Source organism: Gossypium arboreum, chromosome 11 (genome assembly GCF_025698485.1).
Source record: "Gossypium arboreum isolate Shixiya-1 chromosome 11, ASM2569848v2, whole genome shotgun sequence".
Lineage (NCBI taxonomy): Eukaryota > Viridiplantae > Streptophyta > Magnoliopsida > Malvales > Malvaceae > Gossypium > Gossypium arboreum.
Genome location: NC_069080.1, coordinates 15,065,007 through 15,081,246, shown reverse-complemented (window position 1 = coordinate 15,081,246; position 16,240 = coordinate 15,065,007). Strand labels below are relative to the sequence as shown.

The 16,240-nt window shown below is 36.4% G+C and overlaps 3 protein-coding genes across 4 annotated transcripts; 1 reads left to right on the top strand and 2 right to left on the bottom strand.

Annotated features, from left to right (window-relative positions):
* Positions 1 to 824: 824 nt before the first annotated feature.
* LOC108460895 (poly [ADP-ribose] polymerase 1) lies at positions 825 to 9,571 on the bottom strand. The gene is made up of 20 exons (XM_017760592.2): positions 9,112 to 9,571; positions 8,716 to 8,765; positions 8,426 to 8,615; positions 7,259 to 7,442; positions 6,821 to 7,160; positions 6,329 to 6,524; positions 6,101 to 6,256; positions 5,936 to 5,996; positions 5,789 to 5,852; positions 5,462 to 5,713; positions 4,643 to 4,880; positions 4,426 to 4,538; positions 4,262 to 4,338; positions 3,975 to 4,135; positions 2,929 to 3,120; positions 2,677 to 2,785; positions 2,485 to 2,567; positions 2,255 to 2,392; positions 1,986 to 2,168; positions 825 to 1,121 (listed from the first exon to the last, which is right to left on the bottom strand). The coding sequence occupies exons 1-20, from the start codon at positions 9,253 to 9,255 to the stop codon at positions 1,074 to 1,076; spliced, it is 2,979 nt and encodes a 992-aa protein (XP_017616081.2). The 5' UTR covers positions 9,256 to 9,571; the 3' UTR covers positions 825 to 1,073.
* A 785-nt stretch (positions 9,572 to 10,356) lies between these two features.
* LOC108457856 (pentatricopeptide repeat-containing protein At1g06140, mitochondrial) lies at positions 10,357 to 13,005 on the bottom strand. The gene has a single exon (XM_017757036.2). The coding sequence runs from the start codon at positions 12,704 to 12,706 to the stop codon at positions 10,991 to 10,993; it is 1,716 nt and encodes a 571-aa protein (XP_017612525.2). The 5' UTR covers positions 12,707 to 13,005; the 3' UTR covers positions 10,357 to 10,990.
* Positions 13,006 to 13,063: 58 nt separating this feature from the next.
* LOC108457857 (bet1-like SNARE 1-1) lies at positions 13,064 to 15,099 on the top strand. Of its 2 annotated transcripts, none has more exons than XM_017757037.2 (6): positions 13,064 to 13,235; positions 13,403 to 13,510; positions 13,899 to 14,046; positions 14,514 to 14,570; positions 14,664 to 14,723; positions 14,875 to 15,099. In XM_017757037.2, the coding sequence occupies exons 2-6, from the start codon at positions 13,497 to 13,499 to the stop codon at positions 14,962 to 14,964; spliced, it is 369 nt and encodes a 122-aa protein (XP_017612526.1). In that variant the 5' UTR covers positions 13,064 to 13,235; positions 13,403 to 13,496; the 3' UTR covers positions 14,965 to 15,099. The 2 variants fall into 2 exon arrangements, with proteins under 2 accessions (XP_017612526.1, XP_052878172.1); XM_053022212.1 differs by having other exon boundaries at positions 13,115 to 13,235; positions 13,398 to 13,510.
* Positions 15,100 to 16,240: the final 1,141 nt, after the last annotated feature.

Genomic DNA, 16,240 nt, shown 5'->3' with positions numbered 1-16,240 from the left:
TTCATAAAATTAACCTATTCCCGTAATTTTTTGATAAAATGACCTAATCTCATAATTTTTTTAACAAAATTACATTTTTTTTGGAAATTCAGTCGTTTTTCGAAAATAAATAAATGCTGGGAGTTGGGTCGCAGTTATGCATGTATGGCATATACTATATTTGCATCAGCCATAGGCAAACGTGAAAGTCAATCAACCCAAAAGACTAAATCCAAAACAGCTGGAACCGGAGTAAAACATGGTGTGGGTTTCTGCTACATCAGCCCAAAGAGTTAACAAAAATCGTACCCAACCCTAATTGCATTGCAGCCTAAAAAAGAAGCATAAATGGGTTAATGGTTCGTCACTCCCTAACAGAGAATAATGGCGGTTTGAGTCAAAAACAGTACACACCTGCCATAGGGTCTTCCTCGCTAGCTAACCCCTTGCCACCACACCAGTAACCAGGCTAAAAATTCATATGAAAAGAAATGCAAAATCATTTGTAGCCACAAAATGTTACCAGCATTCATAATTCATGTTAAGTTACAGCGTCATCCATGCACATGCAAACCAATAATTTCTACATCATTAATAGGTTGACGTTTCTCATTCATATAACATAATATCTATGTAGTTGAGGAGCTGTGACTGATAAAGCAAAATCTATCCTTAGGTGATCTCTAATCTAACTTTAAGCTCTTGGGTGGGGATTCCAGATTCTACCGGCTTAAACAGCTGAATAGAGGGATCAAGAGCTATTCAAAGTGAAGCTAAAGCTATCAAATCTTGTCATATGAACAACAAAGCAATAAGCTGGAATGCCCATTACCATTAATCCCACCTTGTAGAGAGAGAAGATGAAATCTTTCTTAGAAGAAATGGATTAAAGTAGCAACTGTTTTTCCATTACTTACAAAAAGCTTTGACATAACAGGCTCCAGTTAAAGATCTCCAAGCCAATCCCCAAAACTAGATCTTATCAAGACTCGACCTTGCTTCAAAAAATGCACAACGGCACAAACGTTTTTGTTTTAACATTTATACAGATATGCCCTTCACCAAAATACATTATAAACATCCATCACCTTCCTTCACCTCTTGTGATGAAACCTCACTTTCAACAGGAACTGCATCTTAACCTGTCCCAATCAACAATATTGTAGATGATAAGTACAAATCACATTAAGAACATCAATTGGATTTCAATAATTATAGCAATAACATTGTTAGGAGCAGGTTTAGCAGCAGTGGTAGCTATATTAAACGGACTCTTCAGTTTTTATGAAGTACTTGTGTCTGACAAATGTTCAGACATAGATATAAGGGTATAATCTTCCAAATGTATGGAAAAACTTACAGAAAAATTAAGCATACCCATCACGTCACTTACCCCAGGACCTGATGCTATAGGCGGTAGGTGGTAGTAATAATAACAACACACGTCCAATTAATTTCAAACAAGGCTACATGTTACACCCAGAACAAAATATGTCAGAGGTTAAGGTCATTTAGTCCTCCCCAAACACTTTCCTCGAATCCAGGTAACCTAGATGGTAGGTTGGTAGTAATAATAATTACACATATCCACTCAATTTTAAACAAGGCCACTTAAGTACTGCAAGAACGAAATATGTCATAGGTTACTTCAAAAAAAGGTCATTTAGTCCTCCCTGAACAATGCCAACAATTTCTTAGCCTCAAATATTTTCAGCACCTTTCAAACCTTAATCTTATGATTTCAAAATTAAATCCATTGTTCATCTAACCCAAACCACTTCTTAAAGAAAAACCTCAAAGCACTTAAAAAGACAGAGATAGAAATGATGGCATCTTTGAGGAAAGGGCTACAGAGAAAATAATACACTGATGGAAATGTGTAAAGCACATTGCAATCGAACCAAAGTTGTAATTCATTTCATGCATTAAAGGTAGATAAACTCATCAACTGCAAAATGCCAGAATCAATATTTAGCTATATGGAAAGAAAAGATCTTTTAACTTACTTGAGAAGTGTTATAAACAATGTATTCATTATACATCAGCTCAGATTCCTTCACACTGGATGGAACCGGTTTGCCACAAGGAACAATAATGTCATCCTTCCACTTTACAAAGTCAGACCTCTTAGGTACTTTCTTTCCGAGCCCTTTCGTTGAGTGCTTTCCTTTTGGTAGTTTTTCTATATACTGAACAAGAATGACAAAAAGCAAAGAAAAATAATGAATAAATGCCAAGTTCTGCATCTACACATTGGCATAGACGGTGCACTAACCTTGGCCTTTGTTAGTTCATAGACCTCCCCTAAAGCAACTTCGCTGAGAAGCATGAGGCCCACAGGATTTTTCCTATCTGTAAAGCAATACTGAGCACTCTTACTGACCAAATCAGCAAAATAGACCCCCTTGCCAAACTGGAATGCAAAAGTGTTACAAATTTAATTTCGAGAAAGAAATTTGTATGTCCTGTATACAGTGATGTACAATAAAGAAAATGTAAGAGAACCATATAGCCAGTCGCTGGAGCTTCTGGAGGAGCTATTCTTAGTCCCTGGCTAAGTATCCCTACAAAATTTGTCAACCGAGAACCTGCATAAAAAAAAAAAAAAACAAACCATAGTATGAGGAAAATTGCCCCAAATTATTTGTAGCAATTTGCGAAGCACGCATCTCTTGCGTAAATAACAAAGCCATTTACCATGCCAGAGAAGCATTCTGTTACTAAGCTTTTCTCTGTAAGGAGCAAACTTATCAAGTTCTCCTTCTCTTTCAAGTGAGAATACTTCTTCCAATTCAAGCTTCCAATCCTGCGAGTAAAATATATATAGTTGCAGTAATTTAATATTGCAAATTGAATCTACAGGAGAGAGGCAGAGGTGGGGGAAACAATAAACAAGCCCATAACCAGTTAACAGTAAGAGCTTTTCACAAATGCAAAATGCATACTCACAGTATGAGTAGGGGCATGAGTGGTAAGGAGATATTTCTCAATCAACTGAAAATCTTCACTATCATGAGGAAGGGGAGTAATATCACAATGGAGTTTCTTATATTTTTCATCAAGGGAGTCATCATTGTCGACATCAAAACCTACTAGTCTTGAGGCTATTTCAATGTCTTGAAGAGCTTCCAACATTTTCACCTACATTTCAAGCAGAAAAGGAGGACCATAGATTACTCATAGAAAGATTGTATAAACTTGCAGATTAGTTTAAACAGTTTTCAAGCAATAATTGAGCAAGTTGACTCCCAACTTCCTGCCTTCTGCATACAATAGTGTAAAAAACATTGGCATCTCACTCATACCCATGGTAGATGATACCACAACAAAGCAGTCTCAAGATAACCAGTCAATAACATTTTCAAAATTTTTAACAGTGTTCTTTGTAGCAAAGAATAGCACCTAACTATCAAGTGCCGAGAAAATGTAGGTTCTACAAAATGAAAATGGCATTTCACCAACAGCATAATGGTACAATACAAGGAGAAAATGTCCAGCTATAATCTAGCACAGTACAAGCAATCAACAAATTTTAACAAAGAGCTACAACCTAGGCACCTAATCTGCAAAAGAGTTGAAGATGTCATAAGGAAACAGCATAACACCTTCAGTATTTAAGGAAGGAAAAAAAAGAGAAGGCAATTAAGTACCAATCCTAGAATGAGAAATTGTTTCTGAATTGAACATGAGAACACCAATGCTCAGATCAAACAGAGTTGGGACTGCTTAAAATAAACCAATACAGGAAGCAGACAAGTAAATTAAACTAGATGCATGCGAGATAATTAAATAGACTACTTTATTTTTTTACACAATGGAAATTGGTCCCCAAACATTTAAATACGGCACAAACTAGACCTTATAATTTGGGTTTAACTAGGCCATAACTGTCTCAAGTGAAAGGAAATCAAATTTGACGGACTGTGACACGGTACCATCATTGAATTGAAAGCAGTCAAAAATCAAGAAAAGGTAATAATATGTAGGATGTATACCTTTGCCTTAAAATCATCTTCATCCCTTATGACATGTGGATGGATAGAAGGAATAACAGTAAAAAATCTATTGCTGGCATCAACAATCAAGCTTTCTTTGAGAGAAGAATCAGAAGCATCACTATTCAATAGATTTTGTATCTCTGTTAATGCCTCAAAACCTGGGCCAAGAAGATATGGTTACTAAAATTTCTACTCTGCATATGCCAGAAATTTAACTCCTAGAATGCAACCTCTAAGTTGTTCAGCATGATAGAGAAAATAAACCAGATTTTACAGTTACCTACCTTTCTGAATATTGCTTTTGCTTAGCTTTCCAAGGGGCATTTCCGACATATTAATCTCAAACTCCATCATTGCGGCCCTGTAATCAAGAATGGATCTTTAAGAGATCAAAGTAATTTGAGAGAATAAGAGAGGGGAGAGTTTGCTTGGAAAATGGGCAATTTGCCTGTATGTTTCCACATTAAAAAGCATCTTCACCAATTCAAGTAAGGAAGGAGGAAGTTGACTATCTGCATCAGTGTGCTTCTTTTCTGACACCTGTTTGTTAACTCCATAATCCTACAATTTCCAGCATGTAAAAGTGAACTATAAGAAAAGGGAATCCACTATCAAGCAAGAAGCATAACACATTTGATGAAAGACGGAAAGAAAATAAGCAATACAATATCCAAAGGGAAAAATCTGCCAGGCTGTTTCTGGAAATTTTGTTTCTTTTCCCATTCCTCCCATGAGTTCCCAGTTTTCTCAAGAAATAAACGTTTGAATTCAGAGATTGCATCTGATTTTGGCATCTCTTCCAATTTGCTTCCGCCAATTTTTTCATTCCCAACACGACCCCATTTACGGAATACATAACAACCAGACCCTTTATCTTCTTGGATTATTTGGAGGATGTAGTAACTTCACATAACAAACAAGTAGAAGTTAACATTTATTGAGAAGGAAAATAATCAAAAGAGAACAAAAATACTAAAACAGAAAATTAAGAAAGCTAAGTGGCAAAATTAATGTGGCGATAAATTGATATACAAAACAGTCAGAAACTATGCTACTCCGACTCTTCATCTTTCTTGAAGTGCCCATGTCCGGTACTCACGTCTGGCACTTATCCAAAAATGAGTATAGGATATGATCCTCCAAAAACTCTCAAAATACATGGGAATTTTGAGAAAATTTGAACATACCAGAGATGGACACATAACCATGTCCAACACTCATGTCCAAGTCCAAGTACAGTAGGTCAAAAAAGCAATGGGGAAAACACAATGTTTCCAAAGTAGCATGTGTGTCAGTCTTCAAAGAGGATTAAGGCAAGAAAAATGCCCTTATTATCCTCTGAAGAAGCAAGGAACACACAATCATTAAGTTGCATATGTCAATAAGCAATAAGGAAAACATTTAACACAAGTTCGAAATCAGGAATGTCAGTCAGCTATAACAGATTAGAAAGCCAACAACAGAGACAGGTGTATAAAATGAACCTGTTAACACCGGTTGATAAGTCGGACAAGTTCAGAGTTGTGTTATATATACTTCCACTGTCCTCAAGTATATGACATGAATCTTGCAGACCAGAGGCTTCATGCACAGCACTTCGTCCTTTTACTTTGACAGTGACCATGCTAGAGGCCTCACCGATGGCTTCAACTTTGTACAAATCAAAAGGAAGCTTCTTCTGTTTTTTAAAACAATCAACAAGATAGTCCTCCCTAACAATTGGCAATCTCATTCTCCTGAAAAGTGAAACACTTTAAATGAGTCTAAAATGAATGAAGAACTCAAGAGAAGAAATATGGAAGCAGCTTTACCTTGCCTTCCTCCTCTCAGCATCATGACCCTCCGAGTCCCCACTCACAACCAAGCAATTTGTATCTGTAACATTATTTACTTATTTATTAAATAAAAACCAATCAACACAAGCAATTATATCAAAATATAGTCCAGGAAGCACATACCAGTCTTGATCTTGGCATGAACCATACCACCTGCTTCCTTGATTTTTCCCTTCCACTCTTCCTGAGGAGCAAATATCGTCAAGGAATAAACAAACATTCACATTTATTCTGAACAAACTGAATATAACTTCACTAACTTTTAAAATACAGTGGAAGAGATATTACCAAAGACTCCTTAGGCAATCCAACAATGGAAACTTTCAAATTTGCCAAGCTTTCAACATTTGAAGTTTGAGATTGGCCATTAGCAGCTTGACTTGAAGAAGCAGAAGGTGGAGGCAGGATGCGAGCAGGTTTTTTAATTTTTTGTGATTTAAACCACTGCAAAAGTTTGAGGCAGGAAAATGTTACAGTTTAAACACTTCTACATATCACGTCAATATTAGTTAATACCTTGCTAAGAAATTCATTATTTGTTTCATCTGGTACTTTCCATTTCCCTTTAAGACGTTCAGGTTCACAAGTAGAGTAAGAACACTTGCTCCATGCTGAAATGTAGCCATGGCAGCGATATTTGCCTCCAGAAAAGCGAAGACAACCAGAACACATTGGGCATTTACCAAGTGCTCCAAACATCATCCCATCAGCACTGCACAGAATTATACCAAAAGAATCCTTTCAATTTTAAGTGCAGTTTATTAGAGTTTACGTTCATCATGGCACGGAGAAAAATCTTAAGCAATTCATCATGAAAACTACATTTAGATACACACACAAACAACAGGTTCAATTATAAAGTGTCTGATATAGGTACAACAATTTGCATCATCAAGGTATCTCCAAAATCATCCATTACAGTTAAAGAAAAAAAGAAAACTGCTCAACTAGTGATTTACATAAAAGGAAAAACACAATATCAAATCCATAGCATAGGAGTAACCTTACCAGCGGTCACGCAAATCAAGTTCTGATCCTGTTGCATCTTGACCATTGGCCTCAAGCATTTCACGCAGTTCTGCTGTTGTAACATGTTTCTTCAACTCATCCTTCAAAGCCCACAGTTCTTTAGTCTGGGCCTCCAGTTTCGTTTCCAGATCAGAATCTTTTGGCTTTTTGTCCGCCAAGTCATTGGCATTCTTTGTACACCCAGCCCCAGGTGCCGACACTTCTCCTTCCAACTTGGTGATTTTTGATTTTTGATCATCACCAACATCCTTCTTACGTTTTGCACCAGCTGTGGAGGTTGATTGTGCCTGTTGATCCTTTGGTACATCAGTTCCTTTGCCTGAAAGGGACAATGACGATTCAAACAGAACACAATTGAAGTCAAAATTTAGAGTCCCCCATGGCATCTGATAAAGCCTAGGATGGTAAATCCCATACCTGTCTTAGCAGCAGGAACCTTCTTAACCAATGCAGAAATAGATGCCTGATCGGAAGATGGAATGTGTTCCCATCCAGGCAACTTTTCCACTTCAGTAGTTGGAGACAAATCCAAAAAACACTTGGCATGGTTCCACACCAATCCCTTAGATCCTTGACCCTTAGGCTTGGAAGATATTCGAACCTAACGATATGAGAAAAGCCCATGGGCAAAAGAGTGTTAAACCTCATTCCTGCACAACTAGCATCATCAATGTTGTCTTAAAAAACTGTAAAATGCTAAATGTAACAAAAACTTACGCAGCAGCATAAAAGCCATCAGCTGGAAACATAAATGAATTTCAAAATTCATCTCATGCTTCTACCATGTTCTTTTATATATCAATTTTCTTTAAGATAAACTAGAAACAAAAAGGAAAAGAACATTCTAATATAATGAATATTTACTATAAAAATATTTACCTTTAGCAAGAAAACAAAGAAGAGCATAAGAGATTCTTATTTGAAAGACAAATATTGAGATGCTACAGCAACAAAAATGACGCATCTGATTTGGTTCGAAGGAACCGCCCAGAAACCAATGTTTGAGAGGAAACAATGGTAGAAAGCACATTAATTTCAAAGCTGAAGAAAGGTGAAATGTTAACACATCTCAACTAAATATACACCTCAGAAACACCTAATGGAAGAAAACATATGGCTCTAATCCAGCCGGTATCTCAGAACAATGATCTGACCACATAAAACCAGTTTATCTTACCATTTTGCATCTAATAACTCATTGCAAGACCAAAGGTAAAAACTTTCCAATCTATCCTTAAACATGAAGCAAACTTCTATCACCATCAATTTTTCCTATGCTAAGGCAACAAACAAAAGAAGATTGATTTACTAGGTCCTTGAAGCAGTACTTTCCACCTTATACACTTACTGGGTCCTTGAACTGATACTTTCAACCTGATACACTTAATCCGTAGATCAATTTTACTAGGTCCTTGAAGCAGTACTTTCCACCTTATACACTTACTGGGTCCTCGAACTGATACTTTCAACCTTATACACTTAATCCGTAGATCCATTTTACGTAACCAAAAAATTAGTAACTAAAGACAAACCAAGTATATGAAAAGCATAAATAGAATAAAGCATTAAACATAAACAACCCACCTCTCCTTTCATAATCTTCAGGGAGCAACCCTTGCAAGTGGCTCGAGAAGCTTGTGAAACTTCAATAGCATATTCCATGGCTTGAGGAGTGACAGTTTTTGCATTTGAAGGTCCACCTGATTCCACGTAGTTCCTGATTTTTTGTTGGTCCTCCCATCGAAGGGATTCTATGCCTTCAACATCATCAGTACTACACATTTATAAAAAAAAAGAAAGATAAAAAGTTAACCTCCGCATCCAATACAGATTATCTTTCAGAAAACAGAACAGAAAATTAGTGAAGTACGTACGACTTTATCTGATTTGCTTTCCCTAGTATACAATCTGCATGGTTCCACATCTAATTCATAAAACAGACGAACATAAGTAAAAATGCTGGAAGAATTAAGCATCCACAATAAGGCAAAGAGTAAAGTTTAAGTAAAAGGTAAAGAAATGACGACAGAAACATGGAGATTTTGCGTTTTAGAATAACATAGCAGTGAATGACAACTGCCAAAGCCTAAAAGATAAATTTGATATAACGAAAACAACACATTAATAAGCAATTTAACAATATCCCACCAGAATCAAAATGAAAACTATAGTTGCATGTATTTAACAATTCCCAGAATTAAGAAAAACAAAACAAAACAGAAGACCCAGAAAAAAAAAACAAAAAAAAAGGAACAATGGAGAGAATGTACGGGCATGAAGCCATCGAACTGGGTGGCTGGGACCATTTTGCCTAGCCTGAAGACCTCCTTGTTGATAACACTCTTGCAAGTTTTGCAAGATGATCGAGCGGACTTGGCGTACTCCGCTTTCCATGGCTTTGGTGGGTTCGCCATTGCTCTCGAGAATCAGAAGCGGATGAATAGAGTAGAATGCGGTAGTTTATGAGAGTGGGGTTTCAAAAGCATATATAGGTGTGGGATAAGAGAAGAAATCGAGAGTGAATATTGGGAAACACTGAGTGAAGAGAGAATCTGTTTGCTTGGCTTCGCCCTTAGGCATTCCTTTTCAATGAGTAAAAATTTGAAAGATGAAAAGTACCCTTTTCTAACCCTCACCTCCGCCGGGCTTTTGTCTCTTCTATTCTTAACAGCACCAGGTTCCATTCTAAGTTCTTAGTTACTTAGGTGGTCCATTACCCAATCACCCCTTCTTCTTTTTTTAATTTACTTCTTTTCCTATTTATGGTTATTTTACCCAAAGATAATCATGGCATTTAGAAGGTTTTTCATTTATAGTAAAACTATATTGTAGACCAAATTCAAGATTTGATTTTTATTAATATAATATCTGATTTGGTAAATAAATCAATATATTTTAATTATTAATTATTTAATGTTATAACAAAAGTAAGAGATTAATATATTATAATGATTTTATTTTAAAATTATTTTAATTATCAATTTAATAACAAAATGAAGAATAAAAGATAATTTTGTTAGTTAAAATTTTCTCAAATTCTCTGCTTATATACACATATATGTTTATCTTATAATGGAATAAAAAACTTCTAAGATTATAATGTTATCACGTCTCTTTTAATTTTATTAAAAAAAACTTGTAAATTTTATTTTTATTTCAATGCTATTGCGTATATATATATATATATATATATTGAAAGGAATCGCATAGACTAATTTAATACAGCAACTATAAATTAATATATAAACTTGGGTGGTTATAAGTCAAACCATATCCAACATTGGCTTCTGCAACAATTAAGTTAGGTGTCTGCCTGGACATGTTCAGGAAGTAGTACTTCAAACATTATTCTTTAAAATGCCGAATAATGATCCAGTAGAAGTTGAATGAAATACCCCTCAATTAACTCAATAATATTATTGCCGAATCATAAACAAACAAATAAATAAATATTATGTGCTTGGCTTCTTCCACAATCTAAGCAAAAGTTGTAATATGAGAACAGGAAAGGAATATATACTTAATTCCAAACAATTGAATTAAACCTTTTGCTGAGCAACTTAGTTGGACAAATGACATAGCATATAAAATAACTGATACTGATTCAATGACAATATATTGTAAACTAGTATAAGGAACTGATATTAGTGTCTCTCATTTGCCATACCAAATTCTAAGTCAACTGAAAACAAGCTCAGCACCCTTTTTTCTTTTCTTTTGAGTGGTTGGCCTAGCATTTTCTCTTACCATTCGATGGTAGGCAACTCCGAGCAGGCCGCACAATGCTTTAACAGAAGCTCTGAAGAATTCTTTTTTCTGACAGTGGATACTGTTTTATTGCATCAATTATTCATAAACAAATACCTCCATGGTCAGTTTAGCAGCAGTTCTTATCAGTAGTCCTTAAATGGACAAAGACCATTTTGAACATGATGAAATATCTTAATCCTTCAATGAAGTCATCTTCCCTGCAACTGCATGCTGTGTGACAATCGCCACATATTCTTAAGTTTTTAATCATGCTGCTGGGCATTCCATCTCCATTGTTCATCAGTTCAGAAATGATTTCTCATTTCCCACTATGGCCATAAACAACTTCTTGTTTGATCTCATAATCATTACGTTTGTGTTTATGTAAGTTAATCAATCCTAGGCACTAACGCACGAGCAACTTCTTCCCCAATTCAATTGCGGTAAATCTGACACACTTACACAGTCTCTTATTGCCAATTTATTTCTTATTTTCTTCACCGATTCCCACCTGCCAGCATCAGCATAGATGTTAGAAAGCAAAACATAAACAGAAGCCTTATTGGCATCCAAACGAAGGAGCTTCTTAGCTACATTTTCAGCTACTTCAACCCTTCTATGCAATCTACATGCATCCAACAAAGCCCCCCAAACACTAGCACCTGCTCCCATAGGCATGCTGTGGATGAAGGATAAAGCTTCATCAATTTTCCCTGCCCTTCCTAATAAATCTACCATACATGCATAATGTTCCTGAGTGGGAACAATCCCGTAATCTTGAGTCATTGCTTTAAAATATTTCCATCCTTCTGCAACCTTTCCTGAATGACTACAAGCTGACAGAATCGAAACGAATGTTATGGAATTAGGTACTTGGTTTTCTGATCTCATTTGATCAAAACAAGCCAAAGCTTCTGAGCATAAACCATGAATTCCAAAAGCATTAATCATTGCACTCCAAGAAACAACATTCTTCACTGGCATCTGAACAAAAACTTTTTGTGCCATTGCAATAGAACCACATTTGGCATACATGTCTATGAAAGCAGTGTAATTTAGATCATCCAAGTCAACCCCTTTTCTTATCGTGTAACCATGAACACTCTTTCCTTGTTTCAAAGACCCCCCTAAGGAGCAAGCAAGCAGAATGCTAGCCAAGGTAGCTGAGTTTGGAGTTAATAATGGCTGTTGCAACATCTGTCTAAACAAGGCAATAGCCTCCGAGCCCTTCCCATTTTTGGCCAATCCAGAAATCATCGCACTCCATGAAACCACATCCCTTTCATTGGCCTCTTCAAACAATTTCAGCCCCAAATCAAGCAAACCACATTTCAAATACATATCTATGAGGGACGTTTGCAAGAAAAGACTGGAACCAATGAAGTTCCTTTTAATACACAAACCATGAAACATCTTGCCTTCTTTATCAGCCAAAACGTTTCCGCAAGCTCGAACCAACCCTTCCACCGTAAAAGTATCAAATTCAAAATCCGATCTCTTCATTCTACGGAATAGTTCAAAGACTTCCAATTCCTCAGAGAACTTCAAGTACCCTTTCATCATAGTACCCCAAAAAACAGAATTCCTTCCAGGAAAACCCTCGAACACCTTCCTAGCATCTCTAAGAGAACCCAATTGACCGTACATCTTACAAAGAGCCGGTGCAACATACGGGTCTCCTGCCAACCCAAACTTAACAGCCAAACAGTGAATCAATTCCCCATCTTTCAGGAACGAGAGTCCATTGCATGCTTTGATTGCAAAAACTAAATTGAAGCTGTCAACCCCAACAATCTCCCTTCGCATTCGATTAAAAAGGCGTAAAACATCGAGAAAAAGCTTCTTATTGGAATACCCAGAGATAATGGTGTTCCATGAATGGAGATTCTTGGAAGTGATGCGATCAAAGGTTTTCTGGGCAAATTGCAGAGAACCCAAATGGATATAGGCGTCGGTGAGCCTGGATCCAAAAACTACGAATTCATTGAACCCATGGAGAACAATACGGGCATGGATTTGTTGGGCGAGAGTTAGAGTTTTGGTGAAAGGGAAAAGAGAGAAAAGGAGGGTTTTGGTGTGGTTTTGTGAAGACATGGCGGGAGTTATTTTTGGCATTGACGCTTTTCTCAGTCCAACTAGTTAGTTTTGGCATCCCAAGAACGAACGAGATTTTACATCACCTTATTACGGGATTGAATGAATGGGTTGAAAATGCGCGGGGCAAAGAGACTATTATGCGACATTTTCAGCTCGAAACAAGCAAAGGTATACGAGCATCATGAACATGCAATATATATGCATGTAATAGTTTTCCTTTGGTTTGGTAGCAAAAGGAAAAATGAGCTTAGATTAAATAAGGTCCTGAGTTTTTGAAAAGTTTAACGCATTGAATGGGTGAGAGAGAAATCAAAGCTCTCAGTTTTCTAGGTTTACCCTTAATATCAGGGTCAACCCAAAAACCAAAAGCCCTTTTGTTGGGCTTTATTTTCATTATAGCCCATTTGTTTATCTTCCCAATCCCCCCAGCAAAGAAAACTCCCCAGATGAAAATGCCATTAAATCGTTCAAATTCTAATCTCAATTCCTGATTAGGATATATCCTTTTTCTTCAACAATTTGTCGGGTGCTACCTTAGCCTTAGCAGGTAATCTTTGCAGTTTCCACGCTCTTTCTTTTTTAAGCTATTCTCTTCCGATCCGAATTTATTCACTTTCGATTTCCCTTTTTTCTCACTTTGTTGGTTTCCCATTCTCCACTTTTTGTTTTCATTATTTCTTGAACTAATTCCCTTCATTTCTTGAATTAGTGCAGATTTTAAAATTACCCAAACAGGTAAAACACTTTGTTTTTCACACTTGTTCGAAGAAGATTTATAGGGCTTTGGTTCTCCCATAATTGAAGAAACATGAATCCTAGACGGTCAGTTTAATCTCTATTTGTGCGAGTTTTCGTTACCCCAATGGTTTGGTCGCTTAAATTGCTTGATTAGATCTGTTTGTAAATAATTGGCATCTATAAGCTATTTGAAAAGTTTACCTAATTAGTTGCCCCATTCCATATATGTTTTATTGGTTTATCCATGATTCACATGTGATCCCAAGAAGGTGTTGCGATTATAGTGATGTTCTTACATCAAAATTTCAATCTTTTTTTTTTTTAAATCTGAACTTGCAATCTAATTATAAATCTGAAGTGATTGGATCGTAAGTTGCTCTTTGGTTATCTATCTTGATTGTGCCTTCAGTTTGTGGAATAGTTATCCTTATGGAAATATTGTGGCAGTCTACTGAGATCTGCTTTCATGCAGGGACATGCGTAACAACAGAGTTGCCCTTTTCGATGGCATCGAGGAGGGTGGCATAAGGGCCACTTCTTCTTACTCGCATGAAATTGATGAGCATGATAATGAAAGAGCAATGGAAGGATTGCAGGATAGAGTCAATCTGCTGAAGAGGGTAAGTATGATCTTCGGTGCTAATTGAACCCTTCTATCTCATGCCATTATTAATCGCATTGTTCGTCCGGTTTATCGAGCTATATAATAAATAAGAGCTTCTTAATGAGCTTATTTAACTATTGAGAACCTGGATAAATGGGATTTTAGAATCCTGTCATTATATGTAATAGAAGGATCCTTTTACATTCTTGAATTCCTTTTCCTTCCCTTTTTTACCAATTTAAATCTTGAAGCTCATTCTTTTAAAGAGTATTAAAGGTGGTATGCTCGACTTAAGTAATATATATGACAGTCTCTTGCACAAATCTATGTTTTATATTGCTAGAGGCATTTCTATTATTCAGGATTTTTGGCTCTAGCATGTTTCACGGTAGATTTTCAGCTTGAATCCTGACATGTTCTATGATATCATAATATAATATGTCCTGAATGTAACGCATATTCTGACACATGTTACTTCTATAGCTTTCAGGCGACATACATGAGGAGGTGGATAGCCACAATCGCATGCTGGATCGAATGGTATGTATGCAGCAGAATAAAACTATCTTCCTCTGAATTTAATTGGTTTTTGATGCTGCTGATGTTAACATGTGGCACATGGTTCGTAACTAGGGAAATGATATGGATTCATCAAGAGGAATACTCTCAGGAACCATGGACAAGTTTAAGATGGTATCAGAACTAGCAAACTCTTCTCTTTGTGACTTTGAATGGCATCTTTTGCTTGCAGTTTTTGTTACTTCCTGTTAAGTGTGTGGATGTGTTTCTGTGTTTTGCAAATCGATTGCTGATGTCATAACAATGAATTCGATCTGCCTTTCAGGTATTCGAGACCAAATCAAGCAGGAGAATGTTTACACTTGTGGCATCTTTTGTGGTTATTTTCCTTGTTATATACTATCTTACTAGGTAACTGGTCTGTGGTGTATGTGATGTAATACAACTGCAAGCTTTATATGAGAATTTGGAAGACCCTTATTCTAGTACATCGTGTTACTGTAAACAATGCGCTTCCTACTTGTATGATATCGTGGCATGTTTGTATAAATATGTTTTGATATATCAAACAAACAGGCCTTTCATAGCATGAACTGGTTAGCAGTGACATCAACAATATGCATAGTCATTCATATATTCCTGTCAATGGCTGTCTTCCAATTTTCTACTTATAACTGAGCCACTGTCATTTGTTTCAATGTTTTCAATTTGAATTTTTAAGTTTTGAGGTCCGAGAAGCATTTTAATGATTCTTCATCCTAAAGGTTAAAGCGATTAGGTTGTATGGTGGATTTTGACCCAGAATCACATTAATGCAAAAAACGAGAGCTGCAATTACGGGAGGTCAAGTCATTAACTTCGAAGTTGATTAATCCTTTTTCACTTTTAATGAGATAGTAGCGATTGGCAGGATTCATCTAGTTTCCAATTTCAAAGCTTTGCCGTCCCAATAATTCCGCCTAAATTTGCCAGTTTCCACGCCAACTACAGTCGTCACCCACACTGATTCTAAATCTATTTGTTGTCGATGCCTGAAAAGGATAAGCCTTTGAATGGTATGACATCCACGATAAGTTTTTTGACTTTTGGTAATAAAAAAAATAAAGGAATCGAGCGCATGCCTGTAACGTGGCAAAAAAGGAACCTACCTGACACCCTTGGGTCTCATATATATACTATATAATTAATAACATTAAGCAATATCAATTATTGCTCCTTCTAGTTAACTAGCACCTGGCTTGTTTATGTTTTACTTCACTGGATAGTTAACCCAGAGTTTTAGTCCAGTCGTGTCTAATTCAATAAGATAAATAAAACAAAACCTGGGTTTTAAGTAAGATTTGATGGGAGTCTGCCCACAAACTAACTTTGATGAAGTGCCGGCCCCGGCCAGGCTGAAATTTTCGAGCTCAGATTTGACAAAATTTTGTTCACTTAGTCGTAACAACTCTTTTGTAATTGCTACTTAAGATACAATTCTTCCCTCTGCTGAAACCATCTTACTTTCTCCATTTCTAAACATCCACAACAAATATTTGCTTTGTTTGGTTGCTAATTACGTGTTGTGGTAGAACATACTTTTAACCTTTAGGTTCCTCCAAGGGGTTTTTCTCCCATTGTTTTCTATTTTCAGGTTCAATATTTTAGCCTCACGCAAGCTGCTGATTTTATTGCAACAGTGCTTTAATTTG